This window comes from Erpetoichthys calabaricus, chromosome 6 (genome assembly GCF_900747795.2).
Source record: "Erpetoichthys calabaricus chromosome 6, fErpCal1.3, whole genome shotgun sequence".
Taxonomy (NCBI): Eukaryota; Metazoa; Chordata; class Cladistia; order Polypteriformes; family Polypteridae; genus Erpetoichthys; species Erpetoichthys calabaricus.
Genome location: NC_041399.2, coordinates 57,506,448 through 57,531,608, shown reverse-complemented (window position 1 = coordinate 57,531,608; position 25,161 = coordinate 57,506,448). Strand labels below are relative to the sequence as shown.

The following is a 25,161-nucleotide window of genomic DNA, read 5'->3' as shown; positions in this document are numbered from 1 at the left end:
ATATTTTTCTTGATATTTTTAAAGAAAACATTCTTCAATACAAATTTTTGACCAAGAATAAGCATACTATAAAATAAAAATAGCTGAATGAGTTTGACACGATTAGATTTCATTGACTGAGAGATGAATGCCTCCCTGCAGTCAACGTGTGGTATCATAAGGCTTTCCTTTCTTCACCTTAACTAGTCAGTAAAATGAAACAGAGTGGCTTTTTCAAAAATGGAGGTGATAACAATTAAGATGCAGTGTAGCAGGCCTCCAGAGTACGGTTGACTGTGTGAGGTGCAGAGAAATGAACAGTAAATTAGGAAGGTGAACCAAGGCGCTAGGAAGACAGAATTCAGAACACTGCAGGTTGCTAATTCTGAGTAATCACAGGGATCACCGATTCCTTTCTCTACTGTTGGAATGCAATTGAGACACGCTTCAGCTGGTATATGGTAGGTGGTAAGCTTAACCACTGTGGTTTTGTAGACCACAAGACGCTTCCAAGTAAGTGTCTATCACTTTCACTATATGAATCATTCACCTTCAAAATATTTGTTAATGATAATAATTACCTGTCTATATTAAATGATATGTAATTTTCCAAAATATGGGTTCTACTTAGTTATTATTTTCCAAGTTAATTTTAAGACTCTGGCACATTAATGTTTAGGGTGTGATTTAGATGTAGATACAGATACATTTAAGTTATGATAGTGCACTCAGTAAGTACAGTAAAGAGATTTGCTATGAGTGATAAGAAAAAAATTGTTTATTTGAATGCCAAAGATGTTCACATAATTGTTAGATGTTGCGCATCCTTCAACTTGGAGGTCCTACCTACAGTTTAAAAAAGTATTTTCCTGAAAGATGCCTTCCATATAAGGCGAATAAGTTCTGTCGTAAAGAGAGTGCAGATTAAAAAAGGTAACTTCAGAAGAGTGGTACTTTCAAAATCATAGCAGCTATAAATTGCTACACTGTCTTTCAATTAATTTTATTTCGTTTTTTGCCATTAATTTTGGCTTTGCATTCCCAAATTGAATAAGCAGTGCCCATGAGAAAATAACCAGTGTACCAAATATTGGGAACAAGTAATTTGTTAAGACGTTACTATAACTGACTCGGTATAAGAGGGTCCTTGTGTGCGTGAACAAGCACACCTTGTGACGAAATGATGTACCATCTAGAGTTAGTTCCTTCTTGAGCTCCTTTCCAACTCATTGGCCTTTAACTGGGTAAAGCATGTTAAAAATAATTGATAGGTGGCTTTTATTTTTAAACGCATGACTTATACATTGGCAATCAGTCTACCCTGATGTTACATTTGTAAATCTGCATTAAATATTAAAAGACTTTTTTTTGCCTATTTGATAGATTGACTTTTAAACTACATTAAAGTCATCTTCACAATTGAAGGCTGTAGAAAAAATAAACTGTTTTTACTGTGAAGGAATAATGGAAGGCATACAGTCAGTTGACTTTTATTTTACATGGTGCCTTTTATAATGAAATCCATATTTAAGCATTTTATATGAAGAGTGAAGTTTACAGTCAATATTTCTATCACTTGAGAACAGGCAGAATAATAATTTGGCTAAGCACATACAATGTAGAATGGCTAAGATTTGGACAAGGGATATTGTGGTTTCATGACTACATTTTCCACTGTCTGAGCTTCAATAAGTCCTATGTCAAACGTCAAAGCGCATTTATGTTTACTATGAAGAAATAATAAACTTACACCGCATGCACCCGGAAAAGGACCAGAGTCAGAAAAAACAGTGTTGTGTTTTCTCATTGAAGAATTTTGAATAGGCAAGCTTAGCAGGCCACCTCAAAATACAACATTGGTGCCGCCTCCAGCTTTATTTAGCAAGTTCAAATAGGAAACAAGGAAAATAAAGACTTAGCATTTAAGAAGTGTAGTTTCAATAAATTATTTTCTATGCAATTAAAATATAATGGGTTGTAGTCATTTAAAGATTTGCAGCTAAATCACTTCTGGGGAGAGGAATTTCTATTCTAATGATGTTAATTGTTTAATTTTAGGTGTTGCCTTTGCTATACATACTTCACAAACACTCCCTGCACCTTTTCATGGGATTAACATTTTTTCTAGTATTTCATTGTCTTTCATGGTCTTAGCTATTCTTTTTCTTCTGATTGTGCTGAGATTATCAAGGGAATAAAAAGCATAATGTGGTTTCACAATAAAAAAAGAACATTAAATGACGGACCCTTCAAGGAAGGCTGTCCGTGACAAATTGGCAGCACCCTGTACTACAGAAACGTTCATGACTTTGTCCTGAAACAGATTACACAAACAACTTAAGGAGTTCCTGAAGCATGTCTTCAATTGGCAGGCTATCTTAAAAAAATTAAATTCTCAGACCTCCTGTGAGGCCACATCGACTTTCTTTTTTTCCCCTTATCTGAAGTTGTTGACCTCAGGAGAGGAGGAGAAGGTTATGAGGTCAAAGTCTTTTCCTTTTTGGATCTTGTGGCTTGCTGGGAGAGGCTTGGCTGGAAAATGGATGTATTAGAGCAAGGGTTGGGGGTCAAGATTTTAATTCTGTTAAAGAACAGCTGGTTTGAGTTTCTCCTCACTCCTCTCTCTCTCTCTCTCTCTCTCCTTCCCCACAAATCCAGCAAGATGAAAAATTTGTTCAGAGGGGAACCAGTAAAATAAAAAAAAAAAAAACACACACACTTTATGGTCTAAAGCTCTTGCTATTACCGCGCTGCAGCATTAAGGAGGAATTTAGTAACGTCAGCAATTGGCCAAGTTTGCATAAAGTTAAAACGAGGAAGTCATTTTTGTGTTTTGGTATCTTTCAAATGCAAGTTGAAAGCTAATCAGAGGAAGAATTTATAGAGCAAGTTGATTTAATTTGTAAAATGATTGTAAAGCCTTTTTTTCATTGTAACATAAATGTGGAGAAAATGAGATCATATGCAAACACTGTAGTTGCTGAAACTCAGATTTTTAAGACAATGATCAATGGATTTTAAGTGAATTATGTAAGAGACATACAGACATATATTCATAAACTGAATTTCAGTCGTTTTCCAAATCACAGTGGACTATTTGTTTGAAAGAGATTAATTTTTCCAATTCCAACATAAATGTAAATGTATCATTGAAGATGTTTACTTAATTACCCTACTCTGCTATATTTTTATATACATTTTACTCATCCACCACCCAGCTCAGAGAGCTATGCAACAAGAGCCCCAACTAAAAAAGTTCTTCATATAGGATAATAATAATTCATTACATTTATATAACACTTTTCTCAGTACTCAAAGCGCTATCCACACAGGGAGGAACCGGGAAGCGAACCCAAAATCTTCCACAGTCTCCTTACTGCAAAGCAGCAGCACTACCACTGCGCCACCTCCACTATATTATTAATATGTTTACAAACTAAGTAGCATTCATATTTTTGGTGTTCTTCCCAACTGTTCTCATAACTATCAATAACCATATTGCAACATATGTATATTTTTAGGTTTTATTTTCAAACCCATCTACTCTAATGCAGGGTTACAAGAAGACAGGGTACAAGACAAGAATCAACTCTGAGTGAAACAGCAGTCCATTGCAGAATGTGTTAATGTACATCAGGCCAAGTTTTATGGTCACTAATTCACCTAACATTCATTTTTGGGATGTGGGAAGAAAACTAGAGTATCCATAAAAATCCCATATAGATATGAGATGGTGCAAACTCAATATAGTCACTAGGACAGGGATTAGCACCCAGTAATCTGGCGCTATGTCATAGTCAAAGTCAAAGTGAACTTTATTGTCATCTCAACCATATACAAGTATACAGATAGACAAAATTGCGAAGCTCAGGGTCCACAGTGCAGATAATAAATTTTAAAAAAAATTTAAATTTAAAAATAAAAACACAAACCAGACAAGACATTGTGCAAAGACAAGAAAAAGAAGTAGCAGCAATATTGATGTGTAAGATATGTAATATAATAAATAAATAATATAGATAACAATACAATACTCACCACCGCACCTCTTTGCCACCTTATCTATATCTGTATTCTTCCAAAAGCTGTTACTTCATGTTTACTATGCCTTGATTGTTATTTTTTTTTCTATTCACTATTGCTTGATGTAATCTCTTTTGTCTCATTTCCTTATAAAAGAACCCGATTCAAAATATTTTAGCCATGAGAATGGTTTTCCACATTTAGATTAAAGGTTAGAATACTCATCTTTAGATAAGCGTGAGAAGAAAGAATAATAAAAATAAATCAAATGACAATAAAGGGTGAGCAAGCACTGTTTTATTGGAAGCTCTCTAACTTTCATATCTTGGAAAATTGCACTATTTTCCACATTTTGTAAATTAAACCTGTGTGCTTAAAGATGGGACTAACCACCTTTCACAATCAAAGGCGATAAATTACTTTCCCAGATGACATTACAGTTACAGTTTATGGGTTGAACAGCTCATTTCCCAGCTGTACAGTATATCCCTTTAGAATCTCCTTGCCAGACTGGTAAAACTTGCCAGTCATTTTAATGCAGGTTTCTTTGCGGCAAAATGAATCAAAATGAATAATTAAAAAAAATCTATTAGATTTCATCAAATAGTGTGAATGACAGATCCTGAATAAAAACAAAAAGCTATTGCTTGTAACAGTCACTCACAAATGAAAACGGAAATGTACTTGCAGCATAAATGAATGTTATTGTCATGTCAGACTATAGGTCATTCATTTACAAGATTTCCGAGGAATGTTTTGTATAATAACTAAAATTCAAGCTGTGAATCAGATTATTTTAAAAAATGTGCATAAGTATGCTTTAAATAAACATCTTACTATAGAAATAAGGGGGAAATATGGACATATGTAAATGCAGACTCTTCTCTTTCCTTATGCCACCATACAGGCAGGAAAACTTTTGATGAAGACCATGACCCACAGTTAACCAAGTAATAACACTTTCTGCCATTTTGTGAAATAGTCAAGATCACATTCTTGACAGACAATTAACTAAATATGTTTACATTTGTTCATGAAATGGAACCTTTGGATAATCAGGTCATTTTCATTGCATGTAGCAAAACTGGATTATATATACTGCTTTACTTCTGGCTGGATTGTTTCTGCGCTCACAACTACCCCTAAACATGTAAATGTTCTATTTAGGTTGATAATAGTGACGCAAACTGCTCCAGATTCCTAGATTTATATTCTGGCCTAGGTCAGTTTCAAGCTTCAAGATTATTCTTATGTTCAAGCAGATTTACTCAAGGTATTCTGGTCTCCTCCCATATGACCATGCATCAAAACTGAGTTGGAAAATGAATGAATTAATAAATACATTAAAATACATTGTCTCAATCCACACCCATTAAGTCGTTTGTGCTCTTTGTTTCCGTATATTTGTCTAGACTCAATCCTGTATCTTTTGAACATTCTGAAACTTATGGTTTCCTGACAGATTGACCTTGATAACCATATTCTTGACTAAATTATCTCCTGATGCTTGTGGTTTTTCATTTTTACTGTTTGGATACTAATTTTTACAAATTCTGTTAAATCAATTAATTAACCAATTTTTAAGTTATACAGCATAATTTGTAAAAGACACCACCACAAAGCACTGCACACTGCAAGCAGATCCTCAAAATGTACACTTAAGTAGCTGCATGACACCATTGAAAAGAAAATAAAGATCTGTTCTGGGTACATCCGAGCTGTTACCAGTGTCTTGTCATTTTTGAACCCACTTAATCCATACCAGGGTCGCATGAGCTGGAACCTGTACCAGCTAACACAGCACGCAAGGCAGGAACAATCCCTGGACATGGCGCTAATCCCAATGTAAGGTGAACACACAGACACACACTAGGGCCAGTTTAGTGTGTTACCAATGTGATAATATGCACACATTTCCTCCAAAGTCGCACAGATACCCAAAGCTCTATAATTCAGCTAAGTCTTATACATTTAGAAAAGAACATAAAGTCGCTTAACAACATTTTAAGCCAGTGCCAGAAGAAAGTTCACAACCAGCACCACAGTAGTGCCAAGTAGAGCTAACCTAAAAGCATGTTAGCAGCATTTATTAGAATCTTTGAAATGTACTTCTGCTGGTGTGCTGTTCTCTTAATATATTTATATTTATTAATTAAAATGACATTGTTAAAATTGTCGATTTCTTTAAATGTTGGCTGCAATAAAAAAAAAACTTTAATATGAAAGCCTTGCATCTTTTGAAATAAGTTATTTTTTTAAGTTTAAACAGATGTTGTTCAAAGTTATTGCATATAATTATTTTAAAAAGTTACTTTATGTATTATGTTTGAAAGAGACTGGTGAAAATGTAAACAAAAAAGTGTCAAAGGCCCTATCTGCAATTAATAATTAAGAAATACCCCTTTCTCATGTGAAAATCAAAGTTACCTTGGATGGAATGTAAATGTTTAATACTGCAGTAGCAGCAATTGCATGCGGTTGGCAATGAAAACATTCCCATCCCCCTTCATCAGAAAGTTGTAGATTTGGCTGTTCATGCAAAACTTACTTGCATTCTGTACTTATAAAAGGAAAAAATGTGACTCCTATAAAGGGAAAACCAAGAACAGATTTCTGTCTGCCTCCTGTTCCCCCCAACCCCCACCTCCCCACCCTCCCTCCCCCCAAAAATAACCTCAGGCTGTGTTGGTGTGTGGTTGAGCAGCAATCAGAGGTCATAATTTCATTGGCGGTTAGCATCAAGCTCAATTTTTGTAGTACATTACATTTAGCTGTGTCTGGTTTCTGTTACCCAGTACTCTGACTGGACCAGCTATCATCAGGGTTGATTCAAGTTTTTTAAAGAATAAAAAGGCCCAGTAAAGACCACAAATGGTGGTTGTTATTTTATTGTGTGTCCTGTTATGATATATATATATATATATATATATATATATATATATATATATATATATATATATATATTTATATTGTATATATAAAAAAAAAAATCTGTTGTTTGTCTTATAGAAAACTGGTCATAGTAGAGGGTGATTTGTCAACAGTGCCACCTAGTGGGATATTCTGTGCCTAATTAGGATTGAAATACTGACACGAAAAAGGGAAAAGTTTAATTATCTTATACAGTAGCAATCCACATATTTTATTTGTACTTCAGCTGTATTGTCTAAACCTAATAAGCAGAAATGTGCAGTAAGATATAAGCAAAATTAAAAACGTTGTATGTGTATCTTCTGTATCTCATGTAGGAATGTGATCAAGTCCATATTGATGATGTATCATCAGACGACAATGGGCAAGATTTAAGGTAGGTAGTTAACAGCACTTTTTAACACCTAGCATTTTGACTGTTGACTGAGTGACACTTCTTCAGTTGTTTTTTGTTGTTTTTTTTCCCTAAAGCTGGTTAACCACTTCTTTGCTTGTGTTTATTAACAGCACATATAACTTTGGCACCGATGGTTTCCACGCGGCAGCCACAAGTGCCAATCTCTGCTTAGCAACTGGTGTACGAGGAGGTGTTGACTGGATGAGAAAACTGGCCTTCCGATATAGACGTGTAAAAGAAATATATACTACCTACAAAAATAACGTCGGCGGTAAGCCTTTAGTCCTCAAATTATTTGCACAGGACATCCAAATTAGTCTGGATATCTAATGTGCTAAACAAAAAAAAAAAAAAACTGGAATGATATTGAATTTATTTCTTCAATTTCTTAGAGGGTAGTACAGTTTCTTAAATTCTTTTTTGTGACATTGCAGGTCTGTTGGGTCCAGCTAAAAGAGAAGCTTGGCTACAGTTGCGAGCAGAGATTGAGGCACTCACAGACTCCTGGTTAACTCTAGCACTAAAAGCACTCACGTTAATTCACTCCAGGTATGATATGCCATCATCCTTGGATGTTATTCAGTTATGTCATATAAAAACACCATGTATTTCTAAACCCATTAAATCCAGTTCAGGGATGTGGGGCATATGAAAACAGAAAAAATAGAAATCATTATTATGTATTTAGGAAGATGCCTTAACCTAAAGCAACAGGCAAAATCAGGATGCATTATGATTACCTAGATATATATTTTTAACCACTGGCACCCAGACAGGTAAAGTGACTTATTCAGGGTCACAAGGAAAGCTGAAGGTGGGAGTTGAACTGATAGTTTTGAGGTTTAATGCCCTAGTCACTCTGCAACACTGACTGTCTGTAAATGATATATATAACAATAGTATATAAAATCATACTATAACAATATTAAAATATATATATATATATATATAATATATATATATATATTTTAATATTGTTATAGTGTGATTTTATATACTATAGTTATATATAACTGTAGTATATAAAATCACACTATAACAATATTAATAATGAGCAATATTAAATAATCCTAGTGGTTTCTCAACATAACTTAGAGATTTTCTTTTTTCTTGTTTTTTTTTTTTTTTTTTAACAGTTACATTTTCTTACAGATCAAACTGTGTGAATATCCTGGTAACCACAACGCAACTTATACCTGCCCTTGCAAAAGTTCTTCTTTACGGACTAGGCATAGTATTTCCAATAGAAAATATTTATAGTGCAACTAAAATAGGTAAGTTGCAGAGCCATATCTTCTAAAAATAGTTTTAAAAAGTTTTTTTTTATTTATATGTGTAATGAGTTCATTCTGTATACACATGCATGCATTCATCTATCCATCGATCTACTTGTGTATACAGGACAGCCTGGTGAGGCAGTGGTTAGTTATGAATCCTGGATTCTAATCCCACACCCAGTCATAGTCAATGTACAATTTGTATCAGATTTGAATGTTAGGCTAAAAGAAACACTCATTTGGCACCAAGTGAGCCCTGTGACTTGTTTTTGAATGCTCCTGATACTACTGGCATAGGGTTTGACCCCCAGCAACTCTGAATTGGATTATGTGGGTCTAAGACTGTTATTTATGTTGTGTGTTATTATATTTTTATAGGTATAGAGTATGTAGAGATATAGATGGAAAATATTAAATATACTATATACAGAGAGAAGAGACAACTATTTAACTTACCTACTAGAAGATGATTTGGGTTTTTCCTTTGTTCCATTTTTACCAAGTGAAAGTACAAAAATAAGATAGCTAAGCAGCTTTGTGAAGTCAAGCATCCTCCTTTAAACGTTTCAGTGAAATGAGCTGTGTTCTGTCAGACAAATGCACTAGATTGTTTACTCTACAGACTATTACACTTTTTACATCTCATTTAGTGTGTTTTGAAAATGTTGATGAGTAATCTACAGGCAGTTAATGAAACATTTTTATGCATTTTTGTATGTGTGCCGGAAAGTGGGAACATATAAGATGTTTGATGTTTAGTTCTAAGGAAAAAGGTCTAATCAGACTGGGATTATTTTCCTGGACCCAAGCCTGGAGAGTAACTCTCCTTTTTCTGTTTTTCATATGAAAACATTTTTGCAGATTAATATAATTCTGCAATAATTTTTGTTCAGTTATTTAAAGGAAGAAGATACACAAATTGGAAATAGTTGTCAAACTATGACTTAAAATAATCTGCTGTGTGCTGATTTTTGTACACCCGAATTAAGTAGTGTCTGTGTGCGAGGTTTGATTTTAGTAAAAGTGCTAAAGTAATGTTTTTTTAAAACTTTTATTTTAATTAGTGGTTGAGACTTTCTTACCTACAGAGTTGTAATACTGATTACTCATTTCTGTCTTCAGGGAAAGAAAGCTGCTTTGAAAGAATAATTCAGAGGTTTGGAAGAAAAGTAGTTTATGTGGTAGTGGGAGATGGTGTTGAAGAAGAACAGGCATCAAAAAAGGTAACCTAAACTTCATATTGATCATAACATATTGCTTAACAGCATGAAGTACATTTATAAGAAGGTCAGAAATGTCATAAGCATTCTTCCTGCCTAAGAAACGTCATTGTAATTTTTGTTTTGGAATGCCCCACTTCTGAGAATTTGCTGGAGCGGCATCTGAAGCGATTTAGTCTTTAAATTTTAGGCTGCTTTGTGATAAGCCGTGAACTCAAAGTGTCCCCAGTACTTAAACTCCTAATAATAAAGCTAAATGAATTGTGATAGAAGGAGAAAAAAATGTCAGTAGTTTTGAGTGGACAGTACATTGTAATTAGACAGAATTTGCTGCTGTGCACATCAAGCTTGAATAAAGACATTCATTGCAATGCAAGCCCATTCAGGTATGCACTGGAGTAGCTGCCCATAAATACAACAGCTATTTAAGAGGCTTATATCTTTGTTGTTGAAATTAGGATATGTAAGCAAATGACAAGTACTTTAGAAAAGGAGCAAGAAAAGATGACTGGTGTAAAGCTTTGATATATACCACGATGTAGTATGATTGCAGCTCAGCCTCTTAAACATCTGAGTATGTACTTCTTTTGTTGTTCGTATCAGGAGATTTATGTTACATGCTGCCTGGTGACAAGAATTGTGTATTCAGCTTTTCTAAGAGGCTTTGAAGCAGACCAAATTCCCTCACAATAACCACATCCTTGAAAATGTTAATTAACTAACAGGCATGGACCTGACCTGTTTTACCTGACAGTTATTTTTATTATCAGTGAAAGTGCAGTGAAAGGTAAGGAAAAGTGAAAGACCTCTGAAATTAGTAGGTGCAAATTAACAAAAAGAAAGAAAAAGAAAAAAGAGCATTCTTTCATCTGGCCTGTCTGTTTTCAATTGGAAGCTTTTTCAATGCGTGTGCTATGAAAGTGCTAACATGTCCAGACAGGCTACGACTGTGGATAATTAAATAAGCAGAACAATTGTATTTTATAAATTAAAAGTTAAGAGTAAAACCAACAAACTCCCTAGGAGTATATATTCTTGGCTTATTCTACTAATATGCTTAAAAACAACATGGTCAGCACGATTAACAGAGGAGTGCAATGGTAATTCCGAAGTTACTCAAATCTATTCAAAAATAAGTAATGTCAAGATTGACAACAGCCACAGTGCTACACTACATTTAGGTAGTTGGCAATCAGACAAAATATTTATTCCAGTGAACATAACTTTGTTGCCCTAGTTATCACGTTAAAAGGTATAAACAAACTAATATATTGACGCATATTGTGTAATTACTGCATACAGGGGGAATTTTTATACTGTTCCTGTAAAAACATGTCTTTCCTACAGAGAATTCAACATCCTTCGATCATCACAAATCTCTTAGTCATGCTGAGAGTTAATTCTAAATGGAGTGTATATGCGGTTATGTGTGTGGTGATCCACGATGAAGTGGCATCCACTCCAGGGCAGGATGGTGTCTAATATCCAATGCTGTCAGGATATGCCCTCACCCCATTTTCTTGACATTGATCAAGGAAATAAATTTTTGTAATATACTAAATATACATGCTTACAGAGAAAGAGACAGTAAACTTAAACTTTGGTACACTAGTAGGCAGACTGAAATTGTGATATCTTCTATTGGCAAGTAAACCCCATTGAACTATAACTATTTGCATGTGCAATAAATCATAGAGATAATGTGACTGTAAGGTCAATCACCATTCACACATGTAACACAAATGTATTTAATTTACAAAAAAGAAAGAAACTCTTATTATAATATAGTAGATTCCTTTGATTACTCATCCACTTGAACCCTACCTAGTCTCCTTTTTCATCCTTTTTATATCAGTAATGTCGTTTCCTTAGAGATGCCCATTTATCTTTGTTTAGGTACCTATGGTCCTAGCTGTAAAGCAGTAACACGAGGAAATTTATATATTTATTGTAGAATATGGTTTCTGCCTTCCAGTTTTCTTTTGACAGACAGACAGACAGACAGACAGACAGACAGACAGACAGACAGACAGACAGACAGACAGACAGACAGATAGATAGATAGATAGATAGATAGATAGATAGATAGATAGATAGATAGATAGATAGATAGATAGATAGATAGATAGATAGATAGATAGATAGATAGTATTTAAGGAAGCACCCAACTGTCTCTGGTGTTCAAACTACAGACTCTGATGTATTTACCCTCTTGTGTAGTTGTGAATCTGGTCCTGGTACTTCTTTTTCTGTCCTGGTTAGATCCAGTCTGCCTTCATCTCTCAAGACAGTGGTGGACACTTTTGTATGAAATCATCGGTTTATTGGCAAATTATCACATGGAATAACCTTCATTTTGCACAACAACAGTAGACAGACATGTTTCTTGAGAAAGCAATTTTGTTTTGCCTATTCTTGAACTCAGAACTGAAATTTAGGAAAGCCACTACCTTGTAACCCATGGAAAACAATTTACTTGTTATGTTAAACAGAATAATAGTTTTTAGTTGTGCTAACACAATCACAAATGTTTCTCTAATTACCAAATAGCATTTCAACTTTATTTAAGAATAAGCTAAGAAAATGTACCATTAGGACACTGGAGCAATGTCTGCTGAAAAGGGGGCTTTGTAGTTATGTGTGAGTAATACATGCAGCAATTTCAAGCAGCAATAGCCAATTGCAACATTAGTAATGTCTGGTGTCTATGTTTAAAATTCATTTAATGATAACTTGATAAAAAAAATAATACATTTTTATCAAAACCATGAATATATAATCACATACTGTAAACATATTACATGCATACAAATATATACATATATTGTAGGTACAGTATGTTGCAAACTGAAAAATGAAAAGAATGTTTAAAAACATTTTAGCAGCTGGTGCTGCTGAGCCTTCTTCAGGTCTAATAAAGGCTTAACTGCAGAAATATTGTGTATTTAACTTTCTTTCCATATTTCAGCAGTGGAGTTATCTTTCACCTTTTTTTTCATTCTGCAGACATACAATAACACAGCTCTTCTCTGGCTCATTATATAGCATGGTTAAGGCAATGAATGACAAAAAGATTTCTTTAAGCTTTTTTTTTCGCTTTAAAGTAACATCAATTTACACAACAAAAGGAAACCACTATTTATGGGGTCAGTGCAAGAATTTCTCAGAGGAAAGAATTCCTTTCTAGACTGTTTACCTTTGATAAGCCATGGTAATGGACCGAGAGAAAGTCTTCAAAACCAGCTTTGAGGTGCTCTCTTTAAAACCACCTGTAAGAGTAGCAATTCTCAGGAGAACATATTTGTTATTTTCAGAGTGGATCAAAATCTGTCATCCTTAAGGTGTAGTTACAGTGCTCCTCTCTATTTTGTTCACTGGTTAATAAGTAAATAATAAATATCAAATTGTTTCACAAAAAAATAGAAGATTACATATTAATATATTAATAATGATATTTTTTATGGTTAACAACACTTTCAAGGCTAAAAATGTCAACTAACCTTGTCTCTGCATTTGGGAGCACATCCTTGTTAACTGTATGTTTTGGCTTTAAGTGTCAAGCAGCTCACTTTTCAAAACAGCTTTAGTTGTTTTTTCAGAGTAGGATGTGTTTGCTTACACTTCTTGTTTGCTTTGCTCACAGCACAATATGCCCTTTTGGCGGATCTCTAGTCACTCTGACCTAATGGCTCTTCATCATGCATTGGAACTGGAGTATTTGTAGCACAACTGCAGCCACTTGAAACCCTGGGGCCTCATCCTACGCTAGCCCACAGACCGCCAGCCCTCCTGCGTCCTGTGTCACCATCTGATTTGGAACTGCGCAAAAGGTTCAGAGTGTTGACATACGGCCACCATTTGTCTTAACCTTTCACCTTTCTCCAAATTGAGAAGAAAGAAGTTAGGAGAGTGCAGGTGCTGTGAATCTGCTATTTTAAAAAAAAAGCCATCCAAATGTTTGAAGACTGACTGCTCCTACAGTTTGCCACTGCAAAGGCTTCTCACCTGTGAAAAACGCGAAAGCTAATGACAGTTCCCTTATTCACAAGACTTCACATTGCACAAAGTCAGTCCACCTGAAGGCTTAACTGAACAGTGGAGTACACTTGCATGTGCAAATGGCTTTCTGACGGAAACACCCGGATACAGTGCTTTGTTCTTTTTATTTATGAACTTCTATGAGGGAAACCTTGTGCCCAATTGAGCCTTTTGACAATGCAAAGCACATCTAATTCCATCACGTCATATAGTGAATGCAAGATAATTTCTAATAATTTAAATGAGAAAAGTTTATTTACAATGCTAAGACAATCATGTACAGAAAATGTCTTTTTTTGTGTAAATTTCTAATCACTGGACAATTCATTTGCATATTGTGTAGGTACGGGCTATTGCAAAGTAGCAGTGCCTTATCATTGAAGTATCAGAGGCACCGAGTGCACAGGAGAGTGTGCTGTGCCTTAAAAGTGTTGATGTGTTAAAGTGCAACTTTTGATTTTGTTTTGTTCATTATAAATATGTAGATAATTAATTTTTTTTTTTTTGTGGTAATGTGTCTTGTCAAGACCAAAAGCATGGATGTCATGTGTCAACAATTTCCTTTCATTCTGTCCAGTTTCTTTTTTCACTTTATGAGCTTTTCTCTTTTGAGGGGAAGTCTCATCCTGGTCAATATAACAGAAAACAGGATCATCACTCCATGTTCACTTTCACTTAATGTCCCATTCTTATCTGAGTTACTCTGTGTTGTTTCCTTTGAAAATGTAAACGTACAGTATGCCTCAGCCTTATCATGTGACAAGAATATGGAGGACATTTTTTTTTAAATTATGGAATCCTTTTTTGTTAATACCTGAATAGGGTTGAGGGGTATTTTAACAATAAATAGCAACCTCATAGGATCTATACTTTTTGTACAAGGTGAAAGTTACATTTTTTGAAAGAAACAAGATTTTTGAAAATGGGGGGGTGTGGTGTCTTTGTAACCAGGTCCAAATGATTTCCTTAATGTTTTGTATTTTATTATTTTAATTATTTTTGTTAATGTCATCACTCTAATGAATGATTGCCACCTTGCAAAGAGGGTTGCCATCATATATGCACACATTTACTATTTGAATTTACTGCCCAATGACTAACTATACACCTGAATGGTTATAATTATTTCTGGCCTCCATGAAATCACTGTTAAGCAAGAATGGGTGAACATTGTGGAGAGCTGCAGTGTTTTGTTTCAACCAATTACTTAATTAGATAGCCTGGCTTTGCTTTCTGTCATGCGAAACATTTTTTTTTTCTTCCTTTGACTATCAGTTCTTCTTTTTTTATAGGTTTGGCATATTACAATAGTGCCTCAAAATCCTCCCCTTTTATATTTAATGTTATTCAAAATACTTCATTAAAACAGCTTCTCGTGACATGACATTCACGGGCGCAAATTGTAACAAGTTAGTTGTTTATCTATTGTCTGTCTTTTCGTTTATGGCTGCTATTTAACAAAAAAAGAACTATTAAAAACTCACAATCTTATCAAGAAAGTGAGCCAAAATGAGGTACAAAACTGGAAAATGGTAAATCATAAGCATCTGTTTGAGTTTTTAATTTCTGAAACTAAAGATTAGGAGTTGGAGTAGGTGACCTCATTCATTGATAAGTTCATTTTAAAGCAGGGAATGACCTCAAATGAAGAAGCTGGCATGACAGAAACCTTGCCACCACTGCAGCACTCCGAGGCAAATGCTGACTAGCCCCTTCTTGTTGGTACTAATGTTTTACACCTTTCAAATGTTTCTTACTTTCTACAATGACTTTTCAGCACAATTTCAGTTTAGAATATTTTACTTAAATGCATCTACCTCCTTATAATGGGGGCTACATATTGCTGCTAGATCAACATAACATTAGACATTTCAAATATTTTGTAAAAAATAAATAAATAAATAAATACGAAAGAAAATCACTTTCCATTAAATTCACTTACATGCAACAGTTGTTGATTTCTTTTTTATTTGCCTTTACACTGCAGACTGATAATCAATAAATTATCTCAGCCACACTTTGAAAAATAGCTTTGTTGTGTCTGCAAAATTTGTGTACAGATTTTTTCACTGTGTTTAAATTAAGAAAATTGACTTGTAAAATGTAAAAGGTAGGTGATTTATTTAAAGTGATGTTTTGCCTGGCATAAATTAAATATAATTTTCTTTACTCTAAATCTAAAAAAGTGTGCAAAATATTGTACAGTGCATCTCAACTCAGCATTTTTCTTTTGAGTGCTGTAATTTGTCCGTGGTCATTACTGAGCCTAGATTAAAATGGTACTATCTTTCATGGTAATCTTTTCTGTGTATTACACATTACATATCATTGCTCAATTCCTTTGAATATGTTTTCGAAATAAGCTTAATGTTTATTTTAACAACAAACATCATGGAACAGATCTTTAAATATTATAAACCATCAGATGGCCTTTTCAGAGTTTGCATGCTTGGTCTAAAGAGGTTTAGCTTCTTGTTAGTGTTTCAGGACCAAGAATTCCCTTTGAAGTGTCATAATTCTTCCCAATATAAATTGGAATCAGACTGAATTAATTTCAAGATACATTCCTAACAAGTGTGTTAAACAGTTTAAGCAACATGTCTGCATTTGCACACTGCATAACACAATTCAATCCAATATCCAAAAATGCTCTTTGAATTGCTAAGGATGACCTTTAAACACTTTTGAACAAAACCTGTTAAAAGTCTATCTATGTGCCAGATATTTAAATAGATTATGTGATTAATTGTTTTTGTGGATTTGAATTCTGCATTAGTTTATGGATTCTCCTTCTGTTCATGTGCATGTTCATCCCACATCCCAAATGTGTGTGTGCTTAGCTGATTGCCAGCTCTAAATTGTCTTGGTGCTAGTGTGTGTGTGCTATGTACATATGTGTACCCTTCTACACGCTGCTGTCCCAACCAGAGTTCCTGCCTTGAAATCAAGACAGGCATGAAGGATGAGGCAACAAATCGATCACCTCAGCCAGCACTTCAGTCGCGTTAGCATTTTCATACATTCAAGTCAAGTCAAGTCAAGTTGGGGAACCTGCACAGGAAAAGTGTGTAGCCACCCCCACCACTCAACAAAACAGGTCAGGATCCCGGTTGGCAACCCCCCCAGGCAGACACACGGTCCAGTCCCACCCTCCAGAAATGACCCTCTATCTGCCGCAGCCAGGTGTTACGTGGGCGACCCCTTGGCCTGGTCCAGCCACTTGGGTCCCCAACAATGAGGATCCTACGACCAGGATCACATTTTTCACATTGCACAATATTTTTTCAAAAGAATGAAAATTAGATATGTACCATAACACTTACGCACATATCAAGACCCTACTTTATATACTGTCTTTAAAAATTGCAAGAAATGTTTTCATTTTAAAAGTATAAAAAAATTTTAGAAATACAATTCAACACTTCTGCAAGTATCGGTAATTGATACTGGCATTCATCTTCCTGATTTTCCACATTTAATATTGTGTATGTCTAGATTGTCATTTTGTAAAATTGTGTTAATCTCTGGAATGTTTTTAAGGTGTCAGTAACAGGTACAATGTCTGTTAAATATCTCGTAAGTATGAAACATTCATGTTTAAACACCTTAGACACCTTTTAGTTGCAGGACAGAGTTTGAACCTGCCAAGGTATTTAGTGAAGCATGCGGGTTGAGTTTTGTTTTGTTTCCCATTTTGCAATTACAAAACTCTATAAAAAATGCATATTTCAATCAGACAGAAGCATTGAAGAATTTAACCATTTGTATTATTTCTAAAGTCATATTTTGTATTGACTTCACTCTAGTCTTTTTCACATTTTCTCTGGGTTTGCTGAGGAAGTCAATGGGTCTCAGTTATAGTGCCATTGGTTTATTGGATTCATCAGAAGTACTATGTAACTAAGTACTTTTCTGTATACAATATTTGGTGGTATTGGTTGAGACAGATTACAGCAAAACTCCATATTAAAGTGAGATTTGGTAATGTTACAAAAATGATTTAAAGTTGATTCATTCCAAGCTAAAAACTGCTAACAAATATTGACTCTCCATTAGCATCAAAGCCTAAAATTAGTACTACTTCAGTGGACACTGGATTTGAATAAATGTCTACCAATAAAAAAAAAAAAGCTTTTACTCACTCAAAAGACCATCTTGTTCTCTTCATATCACATTTTGAAAAACAGCATTTCCATCAGCTATTGAAAAAAATTGTGCTTCATTCTGTTCAATCACAGCTTGGCTCCATTACTAATTTGCTGTGATTTTTTAAACTTCAAAACACGCTTAATGCTGATCATTCATTGCTATTGCAAACTTAATGATGATATGCAGGTGGACATCAGTGTTGGTGTTTTCAAAAATGCAAGGCTATACACTGAAATTAAAAGTAGTGTAATTAGTTTATCTCAGAGTTTTGTCACATGTGATGCTAATCCATTTTGCCGAAGCGATCAACAACGCTGTGTGATGTTTTTCCCCATTTCTCTCTGTGCTCATTTCACCCGGGGGACCACACTTTCCTTACTCCCCTAATAATGCTTCATCCCTCCTTAAATGTTGTATGTGGGACATCACCATACTTAAAAAGGTAAAATTGGTTCCCAAGTCCACAAAGATTGAGAAACACTGCTGTAAGATAAATGCTTTAATCCAGTGTGACAATGAAACTGTTATCCTAAAGTAGTTGGGGAAAAAAAACAACTGTTGCTACCTTTGTTGACATGCCCAGTTTGTCGATGCTGTGAGGGCTGATAAAATAATGAAGAGCAGCACAATTGCTGAGAGTAATTTGTACTCCCCACTTTGGCATTTGCACATAAGATGAAGCGGGTGTGAGGTGGGGGTAATATATATTAAATACATTTCTTACTGGATCAGTTGCAAGGAACTGAGTATGCTCACAGAAACAGCGCCTGGCAAGCACTTTAAATGTGTCTTCTTCGGGCTTCATCGAACTTTGCTCCTTTCACTTTGCTCCTGCAGATGGCCATAAACTTGCACTCCCCATTTCTCTATGTGATCGCTGTCATTGCATTACCATATCCCAGTCTCTAGAGCAGGGGTGCCCAACTCCAGGCCTGGAGTGCCCCAGTGGCTGCTAATTAACTTCTTTTGAATTCATTTTATTTGACTTGTTTTTTAAGAAATGTTTCCCTGAATTTCTTTATCGTTCCTCTGAATTGCTTCATTTCTCAAACTCCAACCAATTTCACTCCCACCAGTTGCTTAATGAGTCGCTGAGTCTTGTTGTTAACTAAACCCATTCTTTAATTTCATGGCTTGTTGCTGCTGTCATTGTACAATAGCATACATTACCTAAATTGTGGATTTTCTCTTTTCTAAGAGCAGATCAGCATTCCTGAGACCTTCACCTTTCTTTATTTTCAGATATTGTATGATGGTCACAGTTTGCTGGTCCTGTTTTGGCTCATTTTGTATCTCATTATTGTTTGGCTGCTAATTAAGGAAAAAGAAACAATTGAGGTGTCTGAGTCTTCAAGAGCAAGTCAAATAAAATGAATTCAAAAGAAGTTAATTAGCAGCAAAAACAGGTCACTAATTAAGAAAAGGGTTAGAATGAAAACTTGCAGTCACTGCGGCCCTCCAGGACTGGAGTTGGGCACCCCTGCTCTAGAGTTTAATTAATGACAAATATCAACAAATAAGAAAATGTGTCTGCTAATTTTGTTTTTTCAACAATGTCAAGAAATTTCAAACATATCTGTGTGGACAGATTTGAGATTTTGAAGTATTTATTTTTTCTCTGGTAGGTTTTTTTATCCCCTAAATGCTGATATACTGAAATATCCTCTTCTTAGTGGCTACCTATTGCCCTAGATGTACCATCCTGCCAAACTTCGGCTTTTATAGCTAAACAGGGAAGTGTGTTTTTATTGATGACTGAGTATATATATGTGCTGCAAATATACTGTATAGTTGGACAGATGTTTCAAGGATGGATTATATTGTAGAAGTTTTTATTTTGAACCCTACATTGCAATATGTATGGCATGTGGATTAAGTGTAACAAATGATGCTTAGTAAGGATATATGTATATGTGGGAGGTGAGTGGGGAACAGAAAAAATGTGCCTTGCTTCAGACAGCATTATTTAATGCGCCAGCCCTGCTTGGACCCATTATATGTGGGATGGGTGCTGGCTGCCCTAAGATACAGAATTGGATAGAAGAGATTTAGGTGTATGCTCAGTAAATTTATGTGGTATTGTTCTAATATTTTTAACAAAAAATAAAGATAGTAAGATGATGGAGTGGAAGGGACGCTGGCGCCCGCATGTTGCTGCCGCTCCTCCTTGTTATCAACACTTTTCGTTAAAATTCGTGTTAAACTTAAACTTTTTGCAATTGTTCGCTTTCTTTTTATTGTATGTATAGTTCATGGATGCAATTGACTCAAACTGTGTTGATTTGGATTTATTTTTATGGACTTTGCCTTGACTGGGTTTGCTCAGGGACAACCGAATCTTTCTGTGGCACACTGGACGAGCCCTATGGACATTTCTTTGCATTGTGACGATCTATGAGCTGGGAATGGTCTGTCTTCTTGATTATAATTTATACACTGGATTGCTCTCTATTCCTTCTATACGTGCTTGATGATTAAGAAATGATCTGAGGTTTACACCCACCTGGATGCGGCTCTGGGCAATTCCACCTGTAATACCCAGCATTGTTATATGTATGTGGCTGTATGTTGGAACCTCTGAATTTTGGTATCTTGATGTGCATTTGTAATATCTCCTACTATGCTTTTTCTGCTGTTTTCCACTCATCTGTGCCACCCAATCCTCCCATCTCACCTTCTCCACTGTGCTGTGCTGCTTCTCTGCTACTACCAGATAAGTATTGCTCTCTACTATGCTAAAATACTCTCGTGACAAACTCCTTCATAGTAAACAGTTTGTCCAGAGCAAATGGTCAGACTAGAATTTCCTAAAAGACAATGGTATTGTGCGGTGCCCGAAATATTTACATCACGGGTCAGGTCGCCGCCACAGCTGGGCTGCGAATTAAAAGTTCACCAGCAGCATTTGCTCAGGAATATGCCACCCTACTCATGGCTTTGGAAATAGGAGTGTCAGTGTGCCAAATCTGAAATATGTTAAAATAAACTCTGGTCATGGATCTGTGCACAATGAACCCACATCAGCTAATATTGCATTGTTTAACTTAAGATCTCTTAATGGCAAAACACTGGTGCTATCAGAATTCATTACAGACTCAAACCTACTTAACAGAAACTTGGCAAAAACAAAATGATTTTACATCTGTCACGGAGGTGACCCCACCCGGATACATTCACTTCACGGAGCCTCGCAGCTCAAGACAAGGAGGAGGAGTTGCAGTAATTGTTAGATCAAAAGAAATCCCCATTGACGGTCCATAGTCTTTCGAGTGTCTGGGTCTTAAGCTAATAACAAAATCTGGTCCTGTCTTACTTATTGTTGTCTATCGTCCCCCGACATACAATGCATCATTTTTATCTGATCTGACTGAATTATTAACCCACTTAAGTTCACTTTCCCAGAGAGTCATTCTTCTTGGCGATTTCAACATCCATTTTGACATTACTACGTGTAAACTGAGAAATGAATTCCTATCCTTACTGGACTGTTTTGACTTGGTGCAGCATGTTGATTTTCCCACCCACTCTGATGGTCATATACTGGACCTCATCTGCACATCTGAATTATCTGTCGGCAATACTTATAGCAGTGATTTGGGACTCTCTGACCATAAAGCAGTGCTTTTCACTGTCTCATTACCTCTCCCTCCTCTTACCTGTTAACGTCAAATTTCTTTCCGAAACCGTAAAAATATCTGTCCCTCTGTTCTTTCTGGATCCATTTCTGATCTTTTTCTGTCTTCACCTATTCCATCAACACTAAATAGTCTTGTTGACCACTATAACTAAGGCCTTCATTCAGCACTCGACAAAACAGCTCCTTTAAAACATAAGGAGGTTTCCTTTCAGCGTTTAGCTCCATGGTATAATTCAGAGCTACGATCTATGAAAGCAACTGGCCGACGCCTTGAGAGAATGTCTCATAAGAATGGCCTCACTGTTCACATCCAGGCTTTCTCTGACCATTACAGGGATGCACTAACTGCAGCCAAGAACACATACTATGGCAGAATAATAGAAAGTGGCCATGTTAACCCAAGGGTTTTGTTCTCTGTAGTTAATAAACTACATCAACCTGCATCTGGCCCAATTACCTCCTCTACTGAAGTCTGTGAAAAATTCCTCCACTTTTTCCGCAATAAAATTAAAGAGCTCAATAATTCAACTAACATAAATCCATCATCCATTTATATCCTTCCCTGTATTCCCACTCCATCCAACTCCTTTTCTAAATTTTCTACAGTCACATCGGCATTTGTTAATGACCTGCTTTGTAAGATGAGGCCAACTACTTGTGTACTGGACCCCATCCCCACCACACTTCTTAAATCCTGCCTTCATGCCATTATCCCACTGTTATGACAATAATCAGTACATCCCTCGACACTGGGTTTGTGCCAGCCACTTTTAAAATCACTTCTGTAACCCCCAAGTTAAAAAAAGTCTGGTCTTGATGGTGACGATCTTAACAATTTTTGGCCTATTTCCCACTTATCTTTCTGTCAAAAGTTCTTGAGCGTGTTGTAGCCTCCTAGCTCACCAATTACTTAACCTCTAATAATTTGATGGAACCCTTTCAGCCTGGTTTCAGGGAACAGCACAGTTGTGAAACTGCTCTTCTTCGGGTAACCAATGATTTGTTTATGGCCGCGGACTCTGGACCAGCCAGTATATTAATTCTGTTAGACCTCAGACATGACATTCTACTTTCCAGAATGGAGAACATGCTGGGTATCTCTGGCACTGCCCTCCAGTGGTTCAAGTCCTATCTGACTGATAGGCAAGAGTTTGTTAGTCTTGGCAACAGCAGATCCATCTCAGCGCCAGCCACACAAGGAGTTCCACAGGGCTCTGTCCTCGGCCCTCTTCTCTTCTGTATTTATATGCTTCCCCTTGGCCATATTATTTGTAGCAATGGACTGGGATATCATTTTTATGCAGATGACATTCAACTCTATTTCAATGTCAAAGTGCAACTTCATCAGAGTTTTCTCAGCTCACAACTTGCCTCAGTGAAATTTAAATCTGGATGGAGCAAAACTCTTTAAAATTAAATTGCAACAAAACTGAACTCCTGCAAATTGGCACTAAAGTGCTACTTAAGAAAATGAGCTCCTTTTCAGATAGTCTTGACGGTGATCTCATCGGACCTTCTCCTGATGCAAGGAATCTTGGTGTCATTTTTGATTGCTCCCTTTCTTATTCCGCCCACATAAACCACATTAAGAAACTTTCTTACTTTAACTCCATAACATATTCCGTGTTCGCTCATTCCTCTCCTTTTCTAATGCTGAGAAACTTGACCCTGCTTTTATCACATCCTGGATCGATAATTGTAACTCGCTGCTGGCAGGTGCCCCTTCTAATCTTATATCACAGCTCCAGTTGATTTAAAACTCTGCTGCAAGAATCCTTACTTGTACCAGCAACAGTGAGCACATCACACCCATCCTGCTTCGCCTTCACTGGCTCCCTGTGTCTTACAGGATTAAATATAAAATTCTATTAATAACCTGCATAACCTGCAAAGCTTTAAATGGCCTTCCACCAGACTACATCAGTGACCTTCTAAATCACTATGCTCCTGTTCACCTACTAAGGTCGTCTGATTCTGGTAATCTTGTTGTGCCTCACACTAACCTGCGCTCTGTGGGTGACAGGGGCTTCAGCTATACAGTGCTCAGACTTTGGAATGACATCCCAAAATTAACTAGATAGCTGACTCCATTCATTCTTTTATTGTTATCTATTTAGAAAGGCTTTTAACTTAACTTAACATTTTGCACTTTCTTTCAGTTTACCTCTCTGTCCATGTGCTCAGGATAATTTGTGTGTCTGTTATATCACAAATTAGTTTATTTGTTAGGTTTTTCTTTTAGTATTGAATTTAGTATTTTATTCTGGTTTATTGTCCTTTATTCTATTTAATGCTTTGTTATCCGTTTCATTGTTCTATTCAGGAAAACATTTGTATCCAAAGTTACATATACCCTTCTGTTTTTTCTAAGACTCTGTAAAGCGCCTTGAGCATGGGAAAGGCACTATATAAATAAAATGTATTATTATTATTATTAACTTTCTTGTGAACATTGATAATTATACTAGACTGTAAAATGATGATTCCTCTGTCTCCCTAGGGAAAGGATAAATCTCAGACTGCTTTTACATTTAAATTACATTTAAAACAATTGTGTACCCACCTGTACAGCAGTAATACCTACTAAACACTTTTTATGAAATACAAAATTTGTATTGTAAAATTAGAAACATCACTATTTTTTTACATTTCTTAATTTCCAGTATTAACGTGTACCTCTCTTTAGGATATGTCTGCTGTCCACAGCATTCCTCAGGTATAAATTGCTACCAAAGGGAATAGGGATGAAATTCAGTGTCTGTTATACTTTTGTTCTATTACAATATTCCACAATGGTAGAATACAATATTTTCTATGCATGTTTTCTTTCCTTTCTTTGAGGCAGGTTTTGTTTGGGCCACACACCTTTCTTCCAGGTCTGTCTTCAGCCACACTAATTTAGTGAGTTTCGCACCTGAGCTCTCTTCTTATTGAACTGGCTGCTTAGGCAGACTGTGCTTGATTTGTGACTTATAGCGGAGTCTTTTTTCTTAGTGTTTCATTTTTATGTTACTTCACCTTTTGACCTTTATTGTTACAGCTTCTCCAGTTAATTAATCAACCCCTGGCTTTGTCTTGCACTTTGTATTGTTTTTTTTTTAGCTTGCTGAAAATCTTATGTGTGTCTTGGCAATACTGACATCTTTATCTGAACCACTTACTGATACTCTCTGTAATGACAGTATTTATGACTTTCATCTTCCCTTTCCATAAAAATACCCTTTGCATCAAGCTTTTGTATATCTTAAGATATATACAGAACTCAAAAAAATGGTCTGCAGCCAGACCCTTCTCTAAAGAATGGGCATGAAAAAAAAAAATGTTTAGATCTATTTTTGTTAGGACAAAACAGTGGTGCACTGCATATTTTCTACTTACTCAACAGAACAAAAATCAACAAAGTTAGTGACTTCATTCAGTATCAAGGAAAGAAATATTTACTGGGGTTCTGAAGAATTGTAATTTGAATACAATCTAAAGTATCTTTATGAACAAAGGTCCTGGCTACAA

General features: G+C 35.7%; 1 protein-coding gene across 14 annotated transcripts in view; it reads left to right on the top strand.

Annotated features, from left to right (window-relative positions):
• Positions 1-16,155, top strand: part of eya1 (EYA transcriptional coactivator and phosphatase 1) — a 68,216-nt gene extending 52,061 nt beyond the window's left edge. For 13 of the 14 annotated variants that reach the window (XM_028803613.2, XM_051929394.1, XM_051929391.1 and 10 more), the window contains 6 exons: positions 7,251-7,309; positions 7,441-7,601; positions 7,765-7,879; positions 8,483-8,604; positions 9,730-9,830; positions 13,471-16,155. In XM_028803613.2, coding sequence (XP_028659446.1) covers positions 7,251-7,309; positions 7,441-7,601; positions 7,765-7,879; positions 8,483-8,604; positions 9,730-9,830; positions 13,471-13,551 — 639 coding nt within the window. In that variant the 3' untranslated portion in view covers positions 13,552-16,155. Of the gene's footprint in view, positions 1-7,250; positions 7,310-7,440; positions 7,602-7,764; positions 7,880-8,466; positions 8,605-9,729; positions 9,831-13,470 lie in introns of those variants that run through there. The other variant, XM_028803618.2, reaches the window with a different exon arrangement.
• Positions 16,156-25,161: the final 9,006 nt, after the last annotated feature.